This window comes from Microtus pennsylvanicus, chromosome 5, assembly GCF_037038515.1.
Source record: "Microtus pennsylvanicus isolate mMicPen1 chromosome 5, mMicPen1.hap1, whole genome shotgun sequence".
Taxonomy (NCBI): Eukaryota; Metazoa; Chordata; class Mammalia; order Rodentia; family Cricetidae; genus Microtus; species Microtus pennsylvanicus.
In genome coordinates this window covers 50,987,803-51,015,170 of record NC_134583.1, presented here as the reverse complement: position 1 = coordinate 51,015,170, position 27,368 = coordinate 50,987,803, and the positions used below count along the sequence as shown (strand labels likewise).

Sequence of the window (27,368 nt, the reverse complement as noted above, 5' to 3'; positions counted from 1 at the left end):
ACTTGCCCAACAGGCACAAGGCGCCATAGTTGATCCCACCCTCAGAACCAAAATACAAATAAACAACAAAAACCCTGAAAACAAAACAGCAGCAAAAGACAATCACCCGGATCTTAGAGCCCCTCACTCTCCTGGGCAAGAAGGAAGTGCCTGCCACTCCTGGCTGCTAAACCAGAGACAAGGGCGCCCTCTAGAGGATGCTCACAGCCCAGGCTACAGAAAGCAGGCCAGGTCACCAACGTCTCTCTCACTTGTGGGCAAAAGCTCCAGAGAAGAAAACAGAGGTAACAGCAGGCTGTGTACTCTTCCTAGCAGCAGAGGCTCTTAAAGCAGGAGTATAGATCCAAGAGATCTGTGCTGCTGTCTCCACCCAAGCTCACACAGCTGACAAGCCTCCTGCTTCAGCCTCCCAAGTGCTGGGTTGCAGGTATGTGCCGTCACACACGCCCAGCCTTTGGTGCAACTTTTTGCTCTTGGAAGAAAGTAGGCTCTGTGGTTCTCACCAAAAGAAAGGACTTTGTTATATAAGATGTACAAACCTAAGGTCACAGTTGAATACAATAAAGATTGGGTCATAGGAGGCTGGCAAACCAACCAGACGAGTTAAGCCGGGCAGAACCAGAAAGGCCCGGCTAAGCAGAGCCCTCAAGGAGTAGGAACAAGTCTCAAAGACGAGCCTTGAGAGGACACTGGCCTGAACTTAAGCCCAGACTGAACCTAGTTAGTTCAGGGCACTGCAGAAAACAAATCAAACACCCAGAGATCGGTGCCCTCTGGCACTTAGGGGCGAGACAGCTTAACAGGAGAGAAGGAGAGCACTTTGGGGTCACTCCAGGTGACTGTGGCAATGCATACACACGGCTAAGTCTCTGAGGAGAGGGTGGAAAGGCCACAGGGGTCCAGGAAACAGTCCAGCCAAGCCACTGAATAAATAGCCCAACAATGACAAGCTGAGGGCAGGGGTGTCAGGATCAGCATCCTTAGTTCCTATAACACGTTATCTTCTAAAACAGCCAGTTTCCAACTAAAAAAAGTATGAGAAACAGGAAAGTGTAGCCCGTAAGTAGGAAAAAACAGTCAACAGTTACTGCCTTTGAAGAAGCCCAGGGCATATCCACAAAGCCGGTCCAGTAAATACGCTGAAGAGAATGAAGGGAAGTCCTGGTTAAAGACACTGTGGAAGGAACAACACCTCATTGAGCAGGGAATGTTAATCAGGAGGGCAAACAGAGATGGCCGGACTGTGGTGTTAGAGAACTGAATGAAGCGTCTTCCAGAGGACCAGGGCTAGCGTTCGGCTGGAGAACAGCACAGCGTCGGGAAGCCAGGGAGCCAGGACTCTCCAGCACCACAAAGGACAGGTGTGCTGCAGCTGTGGCGGTGAAAGCAGGAAGAGCAGAAGTTCAAGGCCAGCCTCCCTAAGTAGAGAGTAGAAAGCTAGCCTGGGCTACAAGACCTTTTTTGTTTGTTGTTTGTTTTTTAATCAACTAGAGAGGCTAAACAATCTATTTGGGCTTCAGAACACTCCACTAACATGATCCTCAGAAATCATGCAGTCAGAAGAACAGAAAAAAACAAGAATAAACAGCTTCAGAGAATGCAGGCACTTTATGTACGATATTCTGTCCAACAGAATATAAGGAAAGAGTGAACGGGAAGAAGAAATATTTGAAGAAATAGGTTGAACCTTTAGCCAACATAATGGGAAACCTTGGTCCATGGTCTGTGAACTCCAGATAGGTCAAAAACAAAGACAGTGCCGGAGTGGTGGCCATGCCTTTAGTCCCAGACAGGGGCAAGCAGATTGCTGAGTTAGAAGACAACCTGGTCTAAGCAACCAGCTTTGGGCCAGCCAGAGCTACATACTGAGACCCCATCTTAAAAGCAACCCATGAACACCGCAGTAAAACCACTGAAAGACAAAAGTCCTTGAGAGCAGCAAAACACGTAGGCCTGGAGTTAACTCCACAGCTGACTTCCGTCAGAAACACGTGACTAGTTCTAGACAAAGTAAGTACAGTCTGTGAGGCTAAACTTGCCATATCTGGCTGCAGCAGGTAACTGCCATGTCCGAGAACACAGCAGTCCTATCGCAGAGTGAACAGCGCCGCTGAGATGGCTTTTCCTTCAGCCCAGCCCTCGTGACTACAGACCTGGCTCAGCTTCTATTCTGCTCTTTTGTGTGTGTCCTATAGCGTGATCAGAGCACACGTGAACACATAGAAACATGGTTCAAGTCTACACCCTCTAGCACCAGTTACTAAGGACAAAGAGGGGACAGGAGGGACGGCTAAGAGTTTTAGTAGGCCCAGAGGCTGGACACCTTCAATCCTCTAATCTCCTGAGAACTCAGGTCACCAAACCTCTCCCTGAACTAAGGCTGGTGACTTCGGCAGCTCCTAAGGCTGCGGCTTCGGTAGTAAAGAGAACACTGCCCTTGCCATGCCCCAGGCCTCTCCGCCCTACACTTACCTTCCTCACGCTCTCCAGCTCCTGTTGCTTGTTTTCATTAGCAGCTTGGAGCTCCTTCATCTGCCGTTCCAGCTCCTCCTGCTCCGCTAGCAGCTTCCTCCGGAGCTCTTTCCGACGCTGGCGGGCTTCCTTGTGTGGTGGGGGGCTGCCCAGCTTCAGCAGGTGGACGGTAGAGTGGATGGCTAGAAGGACAGGACAAAGAGGAGGCACTGCACTCTTACGTGTAACACTCGAGTGAAGGGGAGATGGGAACTCATTCCAATCCTGCCAGTGAGCAGTGGCGCAGCCTGGGAGGCATCAGCTCTCCAGTCCCCACATGAGGCTGTGTGTACTGAAGTCTCCTCCGAGTCTGTGCTCACAGACTCTTCACTGGGAACACTACCGGACCGGCCAGGCAGTGGTGGCCCACACCTCTAATCCCAGCAGGTGGATCTCTACGTTCAAGGCCAGCATGGTCCTCAGAGTGAATTCCAGGATAGCCAGGGCTACACAGAGAAACTCTGTCTCGAAAAACCAAAACAAACAAGCAACAACAACAAAGAACTTTCTTTCAACTCCTTTCTAGATACTTTTTTTTTTTTTTTGGTTTTTCGAGACAGGGTTTCTCTGTGGTTTTGGAGCCTGTCCTGGAACTAGCTCTTGTAGACCACGCTGGTCTCGAACTCACAGAGATCCGCCTGCCTCTGCCTCCCAAGTGCTGGGATTAAAGGCGTGCACCACCACCGCCCAGCTAAATAGATACTTTTTTTTTTGAGACAGGGCTTCACTACGTAGCCTAGCTTGATCTGTCCTCACACTCACAGCAAACCTGCTTGCTTCGGTTACCAAGTGCCGATACCAAGCACCTGACCCTTTTCTACTCCTAAATAAGGACTCAGCAGGTAAGCCCAGAGACCATCTGACCCTTGGGACCCACAGAGGCATTGTGAACACCCATACACACAATGACAGCAAACACCAAGTAAAATGAAGACACACTAAGGGCAGACAATCAAATTCCTAGCATCTGACAGCAGCCTGCTACCCTGATTCTGTCTTCGTCTATGAGACCACCCCCACCTGTATGCGACCTATATACACACCACAGTCATTGTCATTTACTGAAAATCTATATACAGCACAGCACACAAGGGACTTCATAAGACACGTGTGTATTCTAGATGCACACCATTTACATACAAACGTTTCATATAAAAAAATCTCACTTTTGTCTTTCTCAGATTCCTTTGCTTTATGTATGTGAGTATTTTGCCTGCATGTATGTGTGTGCAGTGTGTATGTTTGGTGCCCACAGAGGTCAGAGGAGGGTGTCAGATGTCCTGGACTGGAGTTATTGATGGTTGTAAACCACCATGTAGGTACTAGACGTCAGAGCCAGGTCCTCTAGAGGGCCGGCCAGTTCTCTTAGTCGCTGGGCCATCTCTGCAGCAGCTTTTCTGGTTTGTTGAAACAGAATTTGACTCTGTAACTGAAGTTGGCCTAAACCTATTAAGTAGCCCAGACAGGCCTCAAACTGACAACAACCCACCGCCTCTGCCTCCTGAGTGGTCGGATCACAGGCATAAATCACCACCCTTGGCTCTTGGTGTTTTCAACCACTTAAATTAATTTCTTGGATTATTAATACATACTGTTCAAATTCAAAAAGTGTGAAAAGACATTCAGGAAGGCGTCTGCCTACTCCTATCCTCCAGGGTCTGGTTCCAGGCCATCAGCAACAGTGCTAACCATTTCTGCTTCTTCTGACACAGGTTAAGCAAATGGACAAGTCTACACATCATCCACTTCCTTTTATGCAAGCACAATGCTCTCTCCTCAACTTATTGGTTTTTTGAGTTACTTAAAAAGCTTCTGAGGTGTTCAAAGCCACGCCATGAATTCCTTTTCTGCCTTGCATAGTAACAAGATGATCTCTAACGTTTTTCATAAGCCTAAAGGGGGCGGGGGAACCCTCTCAGGGGCTGTGGTAATAAGACCTAAAATATAGTTTTATCCCCACAAAGTAAGTATGCAAATAAACTGACCAAAAAAAGGGGAACTCGTGTTTCCTGGATTTTCTTTCGAATGTAGCAACAACCATGGCATAAGGAAGCAACCCTGTGCCAGCGTCTTCTGTGAGCTTTGAAAACAGAAAGTTGGGACACTCACCATTTTGCTTGTTTTGTTCTAAAGTAGCCCAGGCTGGCTTGGAACTCCATGTAGAGAGCTCCAGACCTCCTGCGTATACCTCCCAAGTGCTAGGATTAAAACCGTGTGCCCATGCCCAATTCTGCTCTAAAGTTTTCATGGAAAACAATGAAAAAAAAAAGTCCTACCCTGAATCCACTCCTGTTTCTTCTTCTTATCCGAAGCGCTGATTTCAAAGGTCTTATCAAAGCATTTTATCAGGAAAAGACACTTCTTTCCATCTTTGTCAGGCAGAGACTAAAAGAGAAAGCATGATTAGTTCTTTAAAGTTCTATTTTTCCTTGTGTTGAATTATTAAAAAGCAGCTGGAGAGAGAGAGAGAGAGAGAGAGAGAGAGAGAGAGAGAGAGAGAGAGAGAGAGACAGAGAGAGAGGGAGGGGGAGAGAGCGCGCAGAAAGAGTCTTGATCTGATCTTAGGTGAAGCCATGTTTATTCATGGTGAGGGGCATCTTTGTTACCCACATGTGCAGATGCCAAAACGCCCACAGAAGGAGACAGGATGTGGCCTTTTCTAGGGATGGAGATGACTTCCACAGTCCTCAAGGCAAACTGGGAAATGTAGTCCTTCAGCAGGAAACTATCAGTTTGTTTATGGAGACAGGACTTCACAAACAGGACCTCACTAGGTTAACCTTGAACTCATGACCCTTCAGGCCCAGCTTCCCAAGTGCTAGGATTACAGGAATGTGACACCACACTCAGCTAAATTTTCTTCTTATATATTTCAATTCCTTTCTTAACTATTTATACAAATAGCTGAAACTCAGTGCCACTGAAAAACACCTACAAATGTGAATGTCTGATTTTACTGCTGTGCCCAGGCAGCCCACGTACGATGACAATGACCCAAGTGGGACGCCACACCTATAAAGGAAGAACTACAGCAGCTGGTGAGGAAAAGAGGCCGCATGCTCTCTGCTTTTGAGAGAGCCGCCTTTTCACTTGAGCGTGTCCCCTGCAAGAACCCGGAAGGGACACCGACATAACTCTGCCTGCTATGGCTTTCTCTTATACCCGGGGTGTTACCACCAGTGCCCTGTGGTTCTTGGCCTCTGTCTTTATGAGTTAAATGGCTGAGCTTATGGTACTCGTGTAGGTCTCGGGCTAGCTGAATATAAGCAAAGCCCCTGGTTGGCACCGCTTACCCCAGAGCATTAATTCATCTCTGTACCATTTCTATAAGTGAGTGTGAACTCCCGTATTCTAAATGTTCTTCAACAAATACAGACACTAGGTGGTTCATATACAAACCGAGTCTAAAATCAAATGAAGAAAAAAAAAAAAACAGTATGTTTTGAGACACGGTCTTGCTATGTAGCCCTGGCTAAGTAGATCAGGCAGTTCCCCTGCCTCCTGAGTGCTGAGATTACAGATAATGCCACATCATCCAACAGAAATTGTGTTCCTGGGGACTCCACATCTTTACGGAATTAATAGCTATAAAATAAGTCACTCAAGACAGGCGTGGAGCCCCACATCCACAATCCTAACGCTGTATAGAAAGAAAGAGGCGGGAGGATCAAGAGTTCAAGGCCACAGTGAGTTTAAAACCACCTAGACTACGTGAGGTCTCATAAATACATAAATATGTCTCAAAAAGGAGGTGAAGTGTAGCAGCCCAGGCCATTCCTGCGCCTGGAGCAGCAGAGGCAGGAGGATGAGGAACTCAGGGCCATCCTTGGCTACACGGTGACTTCAAGGACAACCTGAGCTACATGAGACCCTCTCTTCCCCCTTTGAAAATCACCCAAAATACTAATTCTAATGATGAATCCTCTTCGTTTGCTTTACTCAAAATGCCCCAGATCTTTTAGTTTATTGAACATTTACAATGTTATTGTACTGCATTTTTTGCCTTTTTAATGCCTTCCTTTTCTTTAATAATTGATTCCTCAAACATAAATCTCTCAGGTTTAATCTCTATACTTTACTCCCAAGCATAAGGCAGAAAATAAATTCATATTAGGTATGCATTTTGTCAGCCACCTTTAGTTTCTGTTTAGAAGTCACAGCGACTATCCTTCATTCTGGGAAGGCTGGGGATTCGCTGGGGATGGGTCTGGAGGAGTGAGGAGAGCATCTGTGGACAGCAGGGGGCAGCAGAGGCAAGCAGGCGGAGCAGCCACACCCACTCACCTCCACACAGCAATTCTGGTCCAAGAGGATGTCTCCCTTCTTATCCTTCAGGTCCTCACTCACGTAGTAGGAGATTATGTTGGGTTTTAACACAAACCACCGCTCGGTCCAGTTTTTCCTTTTGTGGCCTTTCTTCATCATGTAGCCCTGGGAAAGAGTAAACCTAATGTAGACACGCGTGCTTTTATGTGGAAGAGCTTGGCGGTCCTTGGATCGTCTTCTTTACTCCACTCTGACACCCGGTCCTAAATACACACGTCAGTGGTTTTCACCCGTGCAGATCATGGACCTGAGTCTCTGGGAATCTATGAAGGCCAGAGGCATGATCCCCAGTCAAATCTACGTGACCACAAAGGTTTATGTGTAATTTTAGACATTTCAGAAAGTCTCTGCAAGTGACATACAGATAACAGAACCTTTGGTATTGATAAACAGTGAATTTTCCTAAACTGTTTTACCTTTTAAGATATTTATAGACATATTTATAGGTAAGCGGAAATGTCTGGGATTTCCTGGCACCAGAAGGAAACCTACAGGTGTGTGGACAGAGTGTGTCACATACTTCCTCCTAATACCAAAACCTATACAAGTTAAGACTTAATTAATACTTATTGATGGGCCCCATCAGAAAAAAAGAGAATGGAGACAATAATAATTACCTACTGAACAAAGAAAGGAGCTAAGTAAGGAAACCCGAAAGCAGAGTTATTATTATTTGATACAATAACATAAGATGTGTGAAAGACCCATATCTATATCCAGACACAGCGGTGCACACTTTCAATCCCAGCAGGCACCTGGTCTACAAAGTGACCTCCAGGCTACCCAGAGCTGAGTGACAGCCTGTCTCAAGACAGACAGACAGATGTTCTATTTAATAAGTATTTAGTTCCTACATATATATCAGGTACTACGTTGGGTGATAAGAAAACAAAAATATTCTGATAAAATAAATATAACTTTGCTATATGAAAGTATTTCTTTCTAAAGGTAAAGGTATTTGTCTAATTCTGTAAAAACATGAGGATACTTTAAAAAATAGTTTGTAAATTTGATTAACAGTCCCTTCAAAAATAATAACTTCTCAATTCTTAACTGTACTTCAGAACTGTAACTCTAAAACATGAGCCTAGGGCCAGAGATACAGCTCAGTCACAGAGCCCTTGCCTAGAACAGACAATGCCTTGGTCCAGTCCTCAAGATCACAACAGGGCACAGTGAATCCTAAAACTCTAATAACAGAGAAAAAAGAAACTTTCTTTTCGTTCTAAATCATTTAAGGAGTATAAGTGACTTAGACCATCTATACAGAAAAGAAGTGAGGGAGTGAGGGAGCGGAAGGAAAGGGGAGCAAGAGGGAAGAAGTTATTTTGTATCAAACTCTAAAGAGGAGAGAGAATGGGGTCACAGCCCTCTTACCTGTTTCAGCACATCTAAGATAAGCTCATTGAAGACTTCGTTAATGGCCATAGACACCGTCTGACGATCCATACCCTTGCTAAACTGTCCATTTCCAACCAGCTCAATAAGTTCCCAAGCAGAAAGGCCGTCTTTACTGTCATCGAAGTTTATTTTGTAATGTTCAAACTGTTCTTGCTGCCAACCTCCTCCCATAGCTTCTGTAAGTTTCTTAAGCAGATATTCAATCTGTAGGGGGAAAAATAAACATTTTCCTTTTTTAGGGTATTTATTTATTTATTTGATGTATATTTTTGGCTTTCTGAGACAGGTTTTCTCTGTGGCTTTGGCTGTCCTAGAACTTGCACCATAGACCAGGCTGGCCTCACACTCACACAGATCTGCCTGCCTCTGCCTCCTGAGTGCTGGGATTAAAGAGCCACCACTACCTGGCTCTTTTTTTTTTAGATTTGTGTGTGTGTGTGTGTGTGTGTGTGTGTGTGTGATGACCTCTCTGGGCAGCCCTGCCTATTCTGGAACTTGTTCTGCAAACCAGGCTGGTCTCAAACTCAGAAATCTCCCTGCCTCCTGATTGCTAGAACTGAAGATATACACACCACCACATGGATAATTATTTCACATTTTTAACATAGATATTTGTGTCATTCACACTATTGGAGTCAATTCAGCAAATACTCTTTCAGGGTTTCTCTGTATAACAGCTCTGGTTGTCCTAGAACTTGCTCTGGAGACCAAGCTGGCCTCGAACTTGGAGATCTGCCTGCCTCTGCCTCCTAAGAGTTGGGATTAAAGGGGTGCACCACCACTGCCCAGAAGGAAATATTCTTTATACTTCCAAAAGAGTAAGACACTCCCTTTGCTAGAGAAAGCTGTCTACATAAAACACCAGCGGTTGTTCTCTGCTGGGCTAGAAGGAAATCAAGAACTGACAACCCACAATTTGCACATCATGTCTGTGTGCATACGGAGCTAGGGAAACCTATAAACACAGCACACACAAACTACAGTCACCTCGTTACTCTATTGGGGTGAATATCTCACTGTATCAAGAACATTATGCTTTTTTCCCTGTTGTTTCATTCCAAAACAGGGTTTCATGTAGTTCAGACTGGCCTCAAACTCACTATGCAGCAAAGAACGATCTTGAACCGATTCTCCTGCCCCCACCTCCGCTGTACTGAGTTACTGAGACAGGCACACCAGCAGCAGCTACACACACGGATCTCACTGAACATGTGTTAAAGTAAATAACCATCTCAGACGCACAAGTTATTCCCTAATTTACAGATCTCCTATGTAAACCAATTACTTATTTCCTGATGTCTCCATCCATTAGAACACTGATGATGTTATAAACGTGATTGGGTTCCTAGTGTAAGCCAGAAGGGCTTACTAAATCTTGAAACATCAGACATTGTGTAGGAAGATAGCTGGGGTGGGGAGAAGAAGGGAAGAAACAAGGCAGTGATGACATGAGAAGGTGGCACTGTGTGACAGTGTTCCCAACACTGCCTCCTCCTACCTTCCCCATTCTCTCTCTCTCTCTCTCTCTCTCTCTCTCTCTCTCTCTCTCTCTCTCTCTCTCTCTCTCTCTGATATATTTCTGTGTGACAGTGTTCCCAACACTGCCTCCTCCTACCTTCCCCATGTTCTCTCTCTTTCTCTCTCTCTCTCTGATATATTTCTGTGTGACAGTATTCCCAACACTGCCTCCTCCTACCTTCCCCATGTTCTCTCTCTCTCTCTCTCTCTCTCTCTCTCTCTCTCTCTCTCTCTCTCTCTCTCTCTCTCTATTTCTGTGTGACAGTATTCCCAACACTGCCTCCTCCTACCTTCCCCATGTTCTCTCTCTCTCTCTCTCTCTCTCTCTCTCTCTCTGATATATTTCTGTGTGACAGTATTCCCAACACTGCCTCCTCCTACCTTCCCCATGTTCTCTCTCTCTCTCTCTCTCTCTCTCTCTCTCTCTCTCTCTCTCTCTCTCTCTCTGATATATTTCTGTGTGACAGTATTCCCAACACTGCCTCCTCCTACCTTCCCCCATGTTCTCTCTCTCTCTCTCTCTCTCTCTCTCTCTCTCTCTCTCTCTCTCTGATATATTTCTGTGTGACAGTATTCCCAACACTGCCTCTCCTCCTACCTTCCCCATGTTCTCTCTCTCTCTCTCTCTCTCTCTCTCTCTCTCTCTCTCTCTCTCTCTCTCTGATATATTTCTGTGTGACAGTATTCCCAACACTGCCTCTCCTCCTACCTTCCCCATGTTCTCTCTCTCTCTCTCTCTCTCTCTCTCTCTCTCTCTCTCTCTCTCTCTCTGATATATTTCTGTGTGACAGTATTCCCAACACTGCCTCCTCCTACCTTCCCCATGTGTTCTCTCTCTCTCTCTCTCTCTCTCTCTCTCTCTCTCTCTCTCTCTCTCTCTGATATATTTCTGTGTGACAGTATTCCCAACACTGCCTCTCCTCCTACCTTCCCCCATGTTCTCTCTCTCTCTCTCTCTCTCTGATATATTTCTGTGTGACAGTATTCCCAACACTGCCTCCTCCTACCTTCCCCATGTTCTCTCTCTCTCTCTCTCTCTCTCTCTCTCTCTCTCTCTCTCTCTCTCTCTGTCTCTCTGTCTCTCTCTCTCTCTCTCTCTCTCTCTCTGATATATTTCTGTGTGACAGTATTCCCAACACTGCCTCTCCTCCTACCTTCCCCCATGTTCTCTCTCTCTCTCTCTCTCTCTCTCTCTGATATATTTCTGTGTGACAGTATTCCCAACACTGCCTCCTCCTACCTTCCCCATGTTCTCTCTCTCTCTTTCTCTCTCTCTCTCTGATATATTTCTGTGTGACAGTATTCCCAACACTGCCTCTCCTCCTACCTTCCCCCATGTTCTCTCTCTCTCTGATATATTTTTAGAGCATATTCATCGTACAAATTGATGGGTTTGACTATGGAAATTATGATGGAGGAGAGTCATCTGTCTATGTGTTACTTTAATTGGTTAATAAAGAAACTGCCTTGGCCCTTTGATAGGACAGAAAATTAGGTAGGCAGGGAAGATAGAACTGAATTCTGGGAGGAAGAAGGCAGTGAGCCAGACACCATGCCTCTCCTCTCCAGGCAGACGCTATAGCTCTCCTCTCCAAGGCGGATGGACGCAGGTTAAGAATCTTCCTGGTAAGCCACCACCTCGTGGTGCTACACAGATTAATAGAAATGGGTTAATCAAGATGTGAGAGTTAGCCAATAAGAGGCTAGAGCTAATGGGCCAAGCAGTGTTTAAAAGAATACAGTTTCCATGTAATTATTTCAGGTGTAAAGCTAGCTGGGTGGCTGGACGCAGCCCGCTGTTCCTACTACAAAATTCCACACGTGTACTGTGCTCAGATTCATTCTGGCTCTTGTCCTCCTTGTTCCCTCCCCTCGTTACTGATTTCAGTTGGTATGATATCATCCACAAAAACCCACACCAGTATCCTAGGTCCTCACCACTTAGATCAAACCAGTAAAAAAATGCTACTGACATTATCTCCAAGACCAGTGTTTTCCACCATGAATTCAATCAGCACTTTTTGCAATGGAATGAAAAACACTCTAATCCACCCACAACAGAGCCAGATACAGCTTTACAGCAAGGTTTTGTGTGCATACTTATGTGTGCTGGGCCAGGTTATAAAACGTTATCTTCCTATAAGGTTGAAACGGAAAGAAAATATTTAGCTGGGTGTGGTGACACACACCTTTAATCTCAGAACTTGGGAGACTGAGGGAGACAGAGCTCTGCTTCAGGCCAGACAGAGCTGCATACGTGAGACTCTGTCTCCAAAAACCAAACAAACACAGGAGGAGAGAGAAAGGGAGGGAGGGAGGGAGGGAGGGAGGGAGGGAGGGAGGGAGGGAAGGAAGGAAGGAAGGAAGGAAGGAAGGAAGGTCCCTTTTGTCCACTGGTTCACAAGTAAGTTCCTCCTCTGCCATCTGCCCTTGTCCTTCGGCTGTATCAAGGCTCAGGTGCCCTCACACTCTGCTCTAGCGAGCATTAAGGCAGGCCTGCATCCCCTGCACCCTCTTCTGTGTCCCTCCCTGCTGTACTTGGTGTGCTGTGTTCCATTTCTGGTCCTCATCTGCTTTTCCACCATTTTCTGAATTCCTCATGGAAGGGACTGTGCCCCATCTAACTCTGAATTCCCAGAGCTCAGCAGGGGACCTAAGGAAGCCGGACTCAACTCACATCTAAAATGAAGTAAACTAAGCTCTGATATCCTCACCTGTGAAATGGGGCTAACAACACTCAGCACAGAAAGAGATAAAAGAAGAACCACAGAGAACGGTTTGCACAGAGCTGCCCAGCAGGCACACCATCGAGGCTGCTTCCCCTCCACTGAGGGTGACATATTATACAGTCACTTAAAATTATATTTGAGAAAACAAAGAAAGCAAAGTTAAGCGGACCTGTGCCTTCCCCTGCACAAACACCATAAAGATCGTCTGGCAAACATTCAGTAGAAATGTTTGAAAATCTTTAGTTACAATAAGACTTGGTGTTCACTTTTCTGTTTCATTCTTTGCATCCCCATTAATGTGATTGTAAAGTGGTTTGTGGAATGATAAAGTGTAACAAGAAAAGAAGGCGAAGAAATTTACATTCGCTAAATACCCCAAGTTCAAAAACTGAAAGTTCTAAAGACTTAGCTTAGTGACGACACTCCCTTGTGATAAAGATTATGGGGGGGGGGGGCTTGAAAAGTGTGAGATGCTAACAAATGCTACTGTGGAAAGGAAGCACTCTGCGGCCTTTCCCTTCTCTTGCTGAAGGTGTGCCACTGGCTGCTTAGAAACAGATGGTGGAAGAGGGGAAAAAATAACAGGAAAAATGACTGAAGTCAAGAAGAGACCAAAGACAAAACAATAAGAAAATTAAAAGGAAGGAAGGAAGGAAGGAAGGAAGGAAGGAAGGAAGGAAGGAAGGAAGGAAGGAAGGAAGGAGGGTTGGCAGCAGGAAGTTCAGGAGTTCAAAGCCAGCCTGGGATGCACAAGCCGCTGTCTTACCCTCCAATCCTGTAACAAAGGATAGTTATGTAAATAAAGGTTCAAGGGAAAATAAGCAGTGACATTAACAAACAGAGAAGCCCTAATCCCTAAGAGAAGGCTCTAGGCTGCGGGCTGTGACTCAGCTCGGACAGCTTCAGCTCCACCTTTCCCACGCCCACCTGCAGCCTCAGCTCCGCCTTCCCCACGCCCACCTGAAGCCTCAGTTCCGCCTTCCCTACAGCTCTGGAAAAGACACCTGCACTTCCCAACTCTGGGCTCCTGGCTTCACCAGATGATCTTTCGTTCGCAACTCAGAAAATGTTACTAACAACTCACTTCTCAAAGCAGCCTCTCAGGTCCGTCTGGAACCTTCCTAAAGGTCAGCCCAGCACCAACAAGCCATGACTCCCAACAACTGTGTCTATTCCTGGAGACTCCCGACACAATCATTTTCTTACCATAACCAAACAGCAGAGGACATTTTGATTGTGCTAGCCAAAGAGACGCATTCTCTGGCTCCCCTATTCAATGAACCACATAATGAGTCACGTGCTGGGTTGGTTTACAGCGGCCTGCACCAATTCTCAGGCGCATTCAGCTCAGGAAGCAGCTTGCTTCCTCCTTCCAAGCAGATTTCACCAAAAATAACAAAGAAGAAATTGCAAGCTGAATGGGATTTCTCTGGGCCTTTGGCTTGAACGTTTGTCAAAAGTTCTCTCTCATTAAAGAGGCAGTGAGGTTTTTACCTCACCTAAAATCTCTTTAGAACTATTTCAAGTTTTCATACAGCAAGGCAATTCTTCCAAGTAAGCGTATGACGGACACATCCTGTTTTGTTCTTGGTTCTGTGGGAAACGGCACTAGCAAAAACCATACTTTACAAGCACACACTTCCAGGAATATCACCAGAAGGAGTAAGGAACCAACTCCAAGGGGATCGCCATTTCTTGGCAAATGTCCCGATAGAAGCACCTTCATGTGCAACATAAGTATTTATTTGACATTCTGGTCAATGGAAGCTGAACCAAATGAATGTATAGTTCACACAACTGCCGCTGTCGTACAGTGTTAGCTGAAGCAGAGAGAAAAATGAAAAACAAACTCGGACTTCACTGGGTACAGTAGAGCAATCTATAACCCAGCGCTTGGGGTGAAGGCAGGAGAACAGACACGAGTTCAAGACCAGAAACTGTATCTCAAAAAAGCAAAACAAATAACAACAAAAGCCTTATACTTAAATGCAAGTGATCATTATGATACATTCATTACTAGAAATATAAAAATCAGGCAAAGTGGTAGAACACGACCACACCCTTAACCAGCAGTTGGGAAGCAGAGGCAGAAAGATCTCTGTGAGTTCAAAGTCAGCCAGGGCAACGGGAGACCTCGGCTCAGACAGATTAGATTAGATATATTGACAGACAGCGTCTATTTGGAGTTCCGCATGATGACCGTCAAGCTTCTCATTGTATATCAGACATTCTGAACTTTAAGACTCTAAAATTCCCAACGGGAATTTGTTTATGTATTTATGCACTTTGGCATCTTGCCTGAGTGTACGTCTGTACAGAGTGTTGGATCCTCTGGAACTAGAGTTACAGACAGCTGTGAGCTGCCACATACAAGCTAGAAATTGAACCCTGGTCCTCTGGAAGAGCAGCATTGCCCTTAACCACTGAGCAATCTCTACAGCCCCTGGGGAATTTAATTTAAACTCACAAAGAATTTGCATTCAAAATTTATTTTTAAATATGCTTTACATTCTGTTTTCTAACAATATACATGCCTAAAACAGCTCAAATTCAGTCATTATGCTGTTAAAATTGGATAGGCTGTATTTTCCACAATCCAGCGTGACCTTGGGGTGGCAGTGCTCATCAAAGGGCAGTGACTCGTGTGGCCGTCTCAGTGGGCCCAAGCTCCTGGGTTAAACCTCAGGAGGCTGACTGGACAGCTGAACTAAGTTCACATTTCTCTGCTCCAATGACCCCTTCTCTGCCCCACAGGAGCAATCTATAAATCTAACTGCTTCCGCTATTTGTAACAGATACTGTCACGTAAACCAGGCAGGCTCGACCTTCCCCAGGGCTGGAAATGCAGCCTGTGTTCCCAGTTCTGACCCTGAGAGGAGAGGCTGAGGCACAGAGGAAGCCCACACAAACCATGACAAATCCACTGACCAAAGAGAGAACATTCCTTCCCAAACAGGAGTAACATGTCTGAAAAAAGACCAATGCTCACGTCAGCCTGCCACAGTGGAGATAAGCACGCGGGAGCACCTGGCTGGGCTCTGGGCCGCAGCAGAAACAGGCCCATGGAGGCTCAGAGTCATCAGGAGGCTCACCACCGTGGTGGCCCAGTGATGGCAAGGCCCCCAAACCAGGAAAGCACTTACCTTGTCCATAAACAAAGCAAGCACACGCCCTTGCTACGTAATCACTATTTCTGAAAACAAGACAATGAGGCTTTCAGGTCCGCCACGATACTTTAGTGACAGAAAATCCAAAAGGTCAAGATTAATTCCAACACATGAATAAACTTGCAATTCTGAGTGTGGCTGCAAAAATTCCTTCAAAGACCATACTGGAAAGCAGGGCCTGGAGGCACATGCCTTTAATCCCCATACTCAGGAGGAAAAGGCAGGCAGATCTCTGAGACCAGCCTGGTCTACAAATTGAGTGCCATGATAGCCATGGCTCTGTAGAAAGACCCTGTCTCAAAAAAAAAAAAAAACAAACAAACAAAAAAAAACACCATGTTGGAAATCTTATGTGGGGCAGGAAAGATGGTTCAGCAGCTAAGACTGCCGTCTGTACCCACATGGTGGCAAACAACCTTCCATAACTCCAGGTCTGGGAAATCCAATGCCCTTTTCTGACCTCCAAGGGCACACATGTGGTGCACAGACAAACATACAAGCAAAATGCTCATCCACATAAAGTAATAATAGTAGTAGTGAGAATAAAACAAAATTCTTTTCTTAAAAAAAAAATTAGCATGTGCAGAGATCTGTCTGTCAAGTGCCTCTTTAGGCCACCATTATTCCACTCGCTCTCTGGGTTGTGCTGGGCACTGCTCTAAGACGCTGCTTTCTCCTTCCCCTTTAACAGTCATGCATACTTGATACTACAGCATTATAAGAGTTAACACTAAGAACTGTTCCCACTACCATAGAAACTGCCTTTCCCTTGTTAGCAAGACCACCTGTTATTAAATCCAGGGGCCCCTTCTTACCACTATCTGGTTTTTCTGCAATTTAAGATTCTCATGCATCTCCTCTTATCTGCCCAGTTCTACTTCCTTTACCAATTCTACTTCCTCCTGCTACCAGAGAAACAGCCCCAAGGTTCCTTGGCTCTTACAACTCCAACTAGGATCCCTGCCCCTGCCCTAACCCACCCCCGTGCTTTCTCAAGTCTCTCCCCAGCCCTGGCCTCTCAAGCTCCAGCGGTGTATTTTCCTACACCACCAGACATGCCACACCCTCTCCAGATACCCACTTGCTCATCAGCTTGTCATACAGTCATTCACTACCAAAACACACGAATACATCTCTTCAGTGAGCACGGATCATGGCACCACGTCAAATGCTTCGTATGTCAACCTGTTCAGCCTCACAGGAAAACAACCATCTCCATTTTAAAGGTGGGGAGACCCGGACTGGGAGATTAATTTGTTACTCTGTGGATAAGTGGCAAAGTTGGGTTTCAAAATCAGTCTGTTTCAAAAAGCATGCTTTAAACTAAAACATTATGCTACCTCTAGTGGGCCAGGTCTGAAACCTGCCTGTACTTCTCCACAACCAGGCCTTATCGACACGAGAGGACAGCAACAAGAGGATAAAAGTTTGATCTGCTGGTTATGACATTATCTAGTACAGATCAGTTAGCTGTGCTCTGCAGAGGACTCTGAGACCCAAAAGTTCAGCCACAGGACTCAACAACATCATAATCACGATTTCATGAATGTAGCCGCCTCATACAGGAAATTGTCATCGTGATTCATAAAGATCCTTGCCTGGTCAAACCTCTCCTGCATCCCTGGTTCCCAGAAAAAACAGCACAGAGACCTATTCCTATTCCCGGTGCCTGCACTTTGGAATTCCTGGGGGAGCAATACAGACGAGCAGCAAGAGGTGACTTCATTTGCTGTGGGAGGGCCAGGAAACAGCCAGCACCCTAGGGTTTGAAACAGGACTAGTACCTACTCCTAACACAGTGAGAGAACATTCTGGATCCTATGTATCTCCCACAGAGCATCAGTGGGTTCTTCCACAAGGACTGAAAATCATGTTGTCCCTTGCACTGAGCAAACGGTCTTCAGATATCATGAGGACGGACTCATCTGCAATCACGCCAATTACAAGAGGGAGCCTCACTGTCCTCGCAAATCTCCAACGGTGGGACCTACCCCAAAATCCTTAATATGTCCTGAAAAACTCAACCTGTTTTTGCCTCTGATCCAAAAAATACTGTCTCAAATACCAACACTAAATCAACACAAATGTTTGCTGGCCAGGCCTACTCACTACCCAGACATCTAAAGACTCCTCAAGGCCACGCCTTACCTCTTCTGGCACAATAAGTAATGGATACTTGTCCTCAGACAGAAAGTTGAAGATGACCCACACTTTAAATGCGTCTTCTTCTGTAATGAGTAGTGGATTCTTTGTGAGGTTTTTCTTGACACAGAGGGTCCAACACATCCTATTGAATTCAATCTTGTCAAAGTTGTCCTGGACCTAAGAAGGAAAGAAAATTTGTGAGCCAGTCTGAAATAGGGTCACACACTACAGTGGGTCTCTACTGGGCCGGGGGCATAGCCTCATGTTCAGGTGTCAGAGAGAAGGGAAAACGAGAGCCTGTCCTTTCCTGTGTCTCCATGTGTGCTGGGGAATATAATTTTATGGGGTATTACTTTATGTTTTATTTGCTTAACTCTGTGAAGCTGTGTTACTGTGCCTGTCTAAATCACCTTGATGGTCTAATACGGGGCTGAACAGCCAATAGCGAAGCAGGAGAGAGAAACAGGTGGGGCTAGCAGGCAGAGAGGATAAACAGAGGAGAAATCTGGAAGAGGAAAAAAAGATCTGGGAATGAGAGAGGGAGGAGGACTTCAGGGGCCGGCCACCCAGCCACCCAGCTACACAGCCAGTGCGGTGTAAGAAGGAGAGAAAAGGTATGCAGGGGTGAGAAAGATAAAAGCCCTGGGGCTGGGCTGGAGAGATGGCTCAGTGGTTAAGAGCGTTGCCTGCTCTTCCAAAGGTCCTGAGTTCAATTCCCAGCAACCACATGGTGGCTCACAACCATCTGAAATGAGGTCTGGTGCCCTCTTCTGGCCTTCAGGCATACACGCAGAAAGAATATTGTATACATAATAAATAAATAAATATTTTTTTTAAAAAAAAAAGCCCTGGGGCCAAAGGTAGATGGGATAATTTAAGATAAGAAAAGCTGGCAAGAAACAAGCCAAGCTAAGGCTGGTTATTCATAACTAAGACGAAGCCTCTTTGTGTGGTGTATTTGGGAGTGGGGTGGTAGGCCTCCCAAAAAAGCCAAAAGAGTAAAAACATCACACAACACGTGAGACAGGTTTTGTTCCCCCACCAAGACTCTGGGAAATTTCTCCCAGAAGGGTTCAAAGGCCAGACAGATCAATCCTGGAAAATGCCCACTGCAGAGGACACAGGGGAAACTGAGGCTACAGAGGTGAAGACTGGATCAGGAAGAAGCTGGTCACTCCTGGTAAGGAGTGGGGACAACTGAAAGCTCGGTGATTTTCACTTTTAAAGCCACATTCTGGGACGATATGGGAGGCACCAAGGAGGAGCTGGTGAGCAAGACAAGGAGCAAAGCATGTATTATTTTCTTTGGAGAAGTGAGCTGTGTTGTGTGTCACGTGAAGAAGCCCCTGCTGGCCTCGGGAGATGCGAACCGGACTCTGAGGAGCAGGGAATGCTCTCTGTACTCTGTCGTTAGTCCATCTCGTTCGGCTGTCACTTCCTCCACATGTGGCACATCTGTGGATGGGAAGAGGCAGCAAGGGCCTCTTTACTTGCTTATTTATTTAGCCCCAACACCATTTACTGGAGACTAATTTATATGTGAAGGTCAGGGGATGTCTTTCAGGAGTCAGTTCTTTCCTTCCAACGTGTGGATCCTGGGGACCGAACTCAAGCTGTCAGACTTGGTGGCAAGCAGATTTACCAGATGAGCCATCTCAACGCCCCCCCACCCCCCAACGCATACACTTAGGTGCTAGAACCCAGAGTCTCATAAATGCTAGGCAAGCACTTGAACTTGTACATCACTCCTAGCCCTGACTTAGACTTCATATTAGTTTTCTAAGTTAAATATCATCCCTGTTTTCTAGACCAGGAAACAGTTCAAGGTCACATGACTGGCACACATCAAAGCTAAAGCTTAAAGGCCAACTCTTTCCACGATGTCAAACCACTTGCAAAACTCAGTAGATGGAGGTCCCTTGTGACATAGGTTATCTCTGCAGAACTAGTTCCAGCCACTGCCACCAGCCTACCAACATCATGAAAAACAAAAAACAAAAACAAAACATTAAGTGAAAGATAGGCCATAAGGGAAATAACATGTGCACAAAAGTATAGATTCCTGCTCAACCTTGATATATGGTATTCTCCTTCCTTCCTTCCTTCCTTCCTTCCTTCCTTTTTTCCTTTATTTCTTTCTTTCCTTTTCTTTCTTTCTTTCTTTCTAACTTAACTTCTTTACTGGTTCTTTGGGAGTTTCACATCATGCACCATAATTCTGGGGATTCACTTTTCTAAGTGAACAGAAGTCAAATCATAAAAGACTTACAATTAAAAAAAAAAGTACAGGGGCTGGTGAAATGGCTCAGGGATTAAGAGCACTGACTGCTCTTCCAGAGGACCTGGGTTCAATTCCCAGCACCCACATAGCAGCTCACAGCTGTCTATAACTCCAGTTCCAGAGAATCTGACATCCTTATACCAATGCACATGAAATAAAGTTAAATAAAGTTTAAAAAAAAAGTACAGATGCCAGCTTGGTACTTGATGCAGAAAAGTTGGCATTCAAATCGGACCTTAAAGGATGCTGAAGGTCACCTAGATGGCTCAGGTAAAGGCACTTACTGCTAAGTCTATGACTTGAGTTTGATACCTGGGGTGGCAAGGAGGGGATGTTGGTAAGAATGCTTGAGTACCAAACACGTGCACAAAACTCCCTAGCTTTGTGAAGGAAGGGAGGTGTTCAGCTGCAGGCATCTTCAAGTTGATTTCTAGGAATATTTAGAGATATCTAAAAACAAAGGGGAAATACAACCTACAAGAGGCGGATTTGTGGGGCACCAGTTAGATAAGGGCACGATGATGACCACAGACCAAGAAACAAAGCAAGAATGAATGGTACCAGAAAAAGAACTTCAGACTGGGCACAGAAAGCGTGCACATCCAAGTGGAATCCCAGCGCGTGGAAGATGGAGGCAGGAGGAACAGGAAGTCAAGCTCATTCTCCTCTATTTGGTAGGGAGTTCAAGGTCATCCTGGGTTAAAAGCAACAAACTGGAAGTTGGCTAAGGGTGTTGCTCCTCACCTGCAATCCCAGCACCTGGGAGGCTCAAGCAGAGGAAATGCGTTTGAGGCCAACATGGACTGCACAGTGAAACTCTGGAAAAATAATAACACATCACATTCAACGACGAGAAACTGAAAGCTTTTCCTCTAAGGGAGGAATAAGACAAAGACATCCGCCATTGTTACTTCCTGATATAATACTTTAAGTACTAGCCAAAGCAGTGAGGCAAGGAAAATAAGGAAAACTCAGTACCTAATGTAGATGACCGAATCTTATATTCAGCAAACAGTAAGGCTTTTAGAAATTCACTTTCAAGAAGGTGAAGATTTGCAATGAAAACTATTTCACTGCTGAAAATATATAAAAGCTATAAACAAGAAGGACAGCATCTCATCTATGTTCATGGATTAGAAACCTAAGATGTTCAAAACACCTAGAGTAATCTACAGATTGCCAAATGTGTTTTCTTGCAGAACTAGACCCAGAAAAAAAAATCCTAACATTCATACGAATCTCAAAGGACTCTAAATAGTCAAAACAGTCTTACAAAAGAAAGAGAAACCAAAGCTGCAGGCCTCACATTTCCTAACCTAAAAATAATTACAAAGCATTATACTACTGACATGAAGACAGACGTAGAGACAGACAGAATAGAATTAAGTCATCAAGGATAAAATCACATGATCTTCAATAAAGGGCCAAGAATACACAAGGAAAGGGCCATCTCTTCAACAAGTAGTGTTTCAAAGACTGGGTATCAACACGTAGTGGAATGCTCTTTACCTAACCCATATACAGAATTTAACTCAAAATGTTTGGAGCTATGGCTCAGTGAACAGAGTGTTCACAAGTTCCTGAGTTCCAGAGATCCCCAGCAAAGCACAGAAGAGAGGGAGGAGCGATAATATGAACAAAGGGGTCAAGACCTCGATGGGGAAACTGAAACAGATGACCTGAGCTAATGAGAGCTCACTGACTCCGGACTGACAGCACGGGAACCAGCACAGGACCAAATTAGGCCCTCTGAATGTGGGTGACGGCTGTATGGCTGGGGCAGTCTGTGGGGCCACTGGCAGTGAGATCAGGATTTATCCCTAATGCTTGAACTGGCTTTTTGGAGCCCACTCCCTATGGAGGGATACCTTTCTCAGCCTAGATATAGTGGGGAGGGCCTTAGTCCTGCCTTAAAGTGATGTGCTAGACTTTGTTGACTCCCCACGGGAAGCCTTACCCTCTCTAAGGAATGGATAGGGGGTGGGGTGGAGGGGAGGGAGTGGGAACTGGGATTGGTATGTAAAATGAGAAGATTGTTTTAAGATAAATTAGTTATTTTTAAAAAAGTCCCTGAGTTCAATCCTCAAGACCACATAACTGGACAAGGTGGCTCATAACTGTCACCTCAGCGCTTGGGTGTGACAGCAGGAAGATCAGCAACTCAAGAACACTTGTAGCTAGGCAGTGGGATCAAGACCAGCCTGGACTACTGAGATCATTGTAGCTACAAAGCAGGTTCAAGCCAGCCTGGACTATATGAGACTGTAGTTACATAGCGGTTCAAGACCAGCTTGCACTACAGGAGATCATTGTAGCTACTTAGCAGGTTCAAGGCCAGCCTGGTCTATATGAAATCTCAAAAAATAAAATAAAAATAAAATAAAGAAGAAGAAGGAGGAGGAGGTCAAAATCAATTAAAGACCTAAAACTATACGATTTCTCAGGGAAAAGTAACACTTCAAGACATCCTATATTTTTGGTTGTGGCCTAGCCTCTAACAGCCAAGCCACACCCAGCCCATCTCAAGACATTCTAACAGCAGTGCAATCCTGTTTAGTGAGCGTGCATTTATTTTTTTTTATTTATTTATTTATTTTTGCTTTTTCGAGACAGGGTTTCTCTGTGGTTTTGGAGCCTGTCCTGGAACTAGCTCTTGTAGACCACGCTGGTCTCGAACTCACAGAGATCCACCTGCCTCTGCCTCCCAAGTGCTGGGATTAAAGGCATGCGCCACCACCGCTGGGCTCATGAGCGTGCATTTAAAAGAGGACAATCACAGAAAGCTGAACACACTCCTACAACTCAATGACATTACCCAACTTAACAAAGGGCTTGACTAGACAAAATATATATATATATATATATATATATATATCCAGAGAATATCTACAAATAGCCAATAAGCCTATGAAAAGATGTTCAAAATCACTTCTCACAGGGAATTGCAAATCAAATACAATGAGCTATCAACTCTTACCTGTCAGTAAGTAAGACGGCCACAACCAAGGAAACGTGAGGTAAGAACAAACTGAGCCCCTCCCCCTTTTTTGAATTTTTTGAGACAGGGTTTCTCTGTGTACCCCTGGCTGTCCTGGAACTCACTCTGTAGTCAGGGCTGGCCTTGAACTCTGAGATTCGCATGCCTCTGCCTTCTGAGTGCTGGGGAAACAGAACCCTTTGTGCGCTGCTACTCGGACTGAAAACTGGTGCAGTTACTGAGAAAAGCAGTATAGACGTTCTTCAGAAATTAAAAATGAAACCATCACACGACCCAGCAATCTCATTACTGGGTAAATATCCAAAAGAACAGAAAACAGGGCCTAGAAGAGACACTGGACCCCACATCCACTGCAGCACTGTTAGAAACAGCTAGAGAAAAAAGCCTGCGCATTTACCACATCTGTAAAAGTACAAAATCCATCGCCTCTCAATCAGGTAGAATTCAAAACAAGAGACAAAAGCTTTTTACATGAGGCATATGCTAAATTCAACTTGGATTCCAGAAATGTCCTATACATATGCCAAAATATGACTTTTGAAGTTCTAAAAATAAGAATAAATAGATACATGTGCTCTTGCTAAATACAGCCAAGTATGGTGGTGCACACCTTTAATCCCAGTACTTGGGAGGCAGAGGGAGATGGATCTCTGTAATTATGAGGACAGCCCAGTCTACAGAGTTACAGGGCTACATAGTGATAGTCTGTCTTTAAAATAAAATAAAAGAATAATAAACCTACCAACTATTTAACTATAGGATGCTCTGATCATATACAGGGTAAGAAGAGGGACCCTCAGTGTCTGTCTGCACACACTTCTGTGAAAAGATCACCAAGCAACAGTTCCAAGTGTACAGAGGAACCTCACAGTGGGAAAAGCACATTGTAAAAGCTCACCTGTTTCTGTAAATCTCCAAGAAAAATTACTTGGGAGGGGCTCATGAGGCCTGACCAACAAGGGAGCTAGTGACTATGAAGGCTTCTTGGGGAGAGGAAGTCTCAGTCCTCAGTAAGGTGGCCAATGGTGTTGGCATACTCCAGCAGAAGCTCCACACTTGTCCCCATAACATGGGACCCTGGTTAGATCAGTGGATCGTAGAGTAAGCCCCAGATACAACAGAAAGACATGGAAATGGGATCAGGGCTAAGGAGAGGGCAAGTAGAGCTAAGGGAGAGTAGAGGGATGAGAGAGACCAGATATTTGTGTGACACTGTCAAAGAATAAATCAATCTGAAAGTAATTTCACCTAAAATTACTCATCCATTTGCAGCACATATCATAGAGCTTTTTCTTACATGAGGGAAATACGCATAGAAAGCAGGTGGTGGCCTCTTTGAGGAAAGAAAGAGGATGAAGAAAGAGCTCAGAAACAGACGAGGCAAGAGACCAGCAGCAGGCTGGAGACATCCAGTCATGCTTCACAAACACCATGTCCTCCATGTGTCTGTCTGTGACAAAGGTCCCACTGTGTAGCCTCGGCTGACCTCAATCTTATGCTCCTCCTGCCTAAGTGCCCTTAGGTTCTAGGGCTTTGACCTAAACCATCACACCTGGCTTCAGCTGAGCCGACGGAAATGTTTATTACTTGTGGGAGGTCCCATTTCAAGTAAGACACAGTTGCTACCTCATATTTCCTTGTCTCTGTGAATCTGGGAACAGTGAGACAGACGAACACATCAAATGCTACACTCGCTCTGGCCTCCACACCCAGGTGTAGGGTGGAGTGTCAAAGGACTCATAAAGGACTTCAGGGAGATGACAAAGTTTAAGAGACTGTTCATTATATCGATTTACAGCTTGCTCCGTGTTGATTGTTGAAGGCTTAAAAATAAGTCTTTCCCACCTACTCGGCTGGATATGATTCTAAAAATGGGAAGAACAAAAGAAGAAAAGGGAATTTTTCTGCCAATGAATTTGTAAATAAAATGTGGTGTATTAATACAATAGGATATTATTCAGCCACAAAAATATAAATTATTTATATATCCTGTAACATGTGCGAAACATGAAAGACACCAGACACAAAAGACCACAGATCATACAGTTCCACTAACCCATGAAACAAAGCAAGTTACTAGTTTCCCAGGGACTGGGGAAACAGAGAACTGAGAGTGAGCCGGAAGAATACAGGATTTCCCCGAGGGATGATGGAGCAGAAAATGTCCTGACCACTACTACAATGTACACTTTAAAATGGTAAGGATGAGCTAGCAGGGCGGCGTGGCTAAAGAAAGAAGATTGCTCAAGTCAGAGGCCAATAAGGACTGCGCGGCAAAGATACACAATCTTATCTCAAAAAGACACAAACCAAACCAGGCACTGGTAGCACATCAGTTTTTTTTTATCAGGCACTGAGAAGGAGGAAGGAGAGACAGGCGTATTTCTGTGAGTTCAAGGACAGCCTGGTCTACACAGAACGTCCAGAATAGTCAGCAAAATACTGCCTTAAAAAACAACAAAAGGTAGGGAGCAGGCACTGGGGAGATGGCTCAGTAGATAGTGTTTGCCACACAAGCATAAGGAGCAGAGTTCAAATCCCCAGACTTCACATAAAGCTGGGCGAGTACCGCGGGTCTGTAATGGCAGCACTCCCGGATACAGAGAGATGGGGCCAGAGACCTCACAGGCTAGTTAGTTAGCCTAGAGAAGCGGTGGGGAAAGAACAACCAGTTTGGGCGGTAGCTGTGACTCAGTCGCAGAGTACTTTGCTGCCTTGCACTAGACCCTGGGCTTATGTTCGGTATGTCAGAAAACAAGACAAGTTTTATATGACTAGAAAAACAATCATTTTATGAAACATAAAACCAGAGCAAAGGTGTGGAGCTAGGAAAAGGCAGAAGGAAAAAGGGGGAGGCTCTTAATGTGGTCACACACATAATTCCTCCTCCAAATTCCCTCCCGAGTCCAAGCTCTACATTCTCTGGTAAAGCTCTATATTTACCAGAGTTCAATGGTTCTCAACCATGCATCATGGTTTCACAGGGGTCGCCTAAGTCCATCAGGAAACACAGATGTTTACATTATAATTCATAACAATAGCAAAATTACAGTTATGAAATAGCAATGAAAATAATTTTATGGTTGGGGTCACCACAACATGGGGAGCTGTATTAAAGGGTCACAGTATTAGGAGGGCTGAGAACCACTGCTCTAGTACACACATACACACACACACACACACACACACACACACACACTATGAATCCTTTCCATATAAGGCCATATTTTATTTACATCTGCATCACGTGTGCTATGCAGGGTGCATTTGTTCATTTGCTTACAGAGTTGTAAAGGAGCTGTATGGTGGCTCATGCCTGTAATATTAGCCCTTGGAAGAATGAGGCAGGAGGACTGCCATGAGTTCAAGGCCTGCCTGGGCTACAGAGTCTTTAGAAAACAATGTAAGCATTCACTGGGTACCAGTCATTGTACTAAACTGGAGAGCAGTGAGCTGACCTTGCTGGCACAGGGCTCACACTCCTGACGCTGAATCAGATCCTCCAACACTACTGATAATAACGGAGAAACACAGAATGCTGGAGAATTCCAGCACTCCGAGAGGGTGGGGCACTACCTGAGGAAGTGACCAGAGGATGATCAAGAACTGACTGTGTTCTAAAGTGAAGGCGTGACAGCAGAGGAAGCAGGAAGAGCCTCAGTAATTAGAGGAACAGAGAAAAGGTCAAAGCCGTCACACCAAAGTGCACAGTCCAACTGATAAAGGTATGAACCAAGCATGGTAGTCTGTGAGGGAGTGTTTGGGGAGGGGCGTACTGAAGAGATGCCTCTTCACTTGCTGCTCCTGCATCTTTGCAGAGAAACCGAAATTCAGTTTCCAGGACCCATGTCAGGTGGCCCATCATCCTGATGCTCTCTGCTGGACTCTGAGGGTACTGCATGCACATGTATGCACACACACACACCACACATGCTTGAATGTACACACACACAAATAAAATTAAAACTAAATCCTTAAAAAAAATCTTTAAAACTATGATTCTAACCGGACAGTGATGGTGCACGCCTTTAATCCCAGCAATCAGGAGGCAGAGGCAGGCGGATATCCGTGAGTTCAAGCCTGGTCTACAAGAGCTAGTTCCAGGACAGGCACCAAAAACTACAGAGAAACCCTGTCTCGAAAATTAAGAAAGAAAGAAAGAAAGAAAGAAAGAAAGAAAGAAAGAAAGAAAGAAAGAAAGAAAGAAAGAAAGAAAGAAAGAAAGAAGAAAATAAAGGAAGATTGTTCCAAGGATAAGCCTGGAAAGAGGTGAGGTGACAGACACCAGACAC

At 45.1% G+C, this 27,368-nt stretch overlaps 1 protein-coding gene across 1 annotated transcript in view; it reads right to left on the bottom strand.

Annotated features, from left to right (window-relative positions):
- Positions 1-27,368, bottom strand: part of Swap70 (switching B cell complex subunit SWAP70) — a 64,138-nt gene that overhangs the window by 10,830 nt on the left and 25,940 nt on the right. Inside the window, exons 3-7 of the mRNA XM_075971871.1 lie at positions 17,801-17,974; positions 8,215-8,442; positions 6,796-6,942; positions 4,788-4,896; positions 2,473-2,654 (exon numbers count right to left, since the gene is read on the bottom strand). Of these exons, the coding sequence (XP_075827986.1) occupies positions 2,473-2,654; positions 4,788-4,896; positions 6,796-6,942; positions 8,215-8,442; positions 17,801-17,974 (840 nt within the window). The remainder of the gene's footprint in view (positions 1-2,472; positions 2,655-4,787; positions 4,897-6,795; positions 6,943-8,214; positions 8,443-17,800; positions 17,975-27,368) is intronic.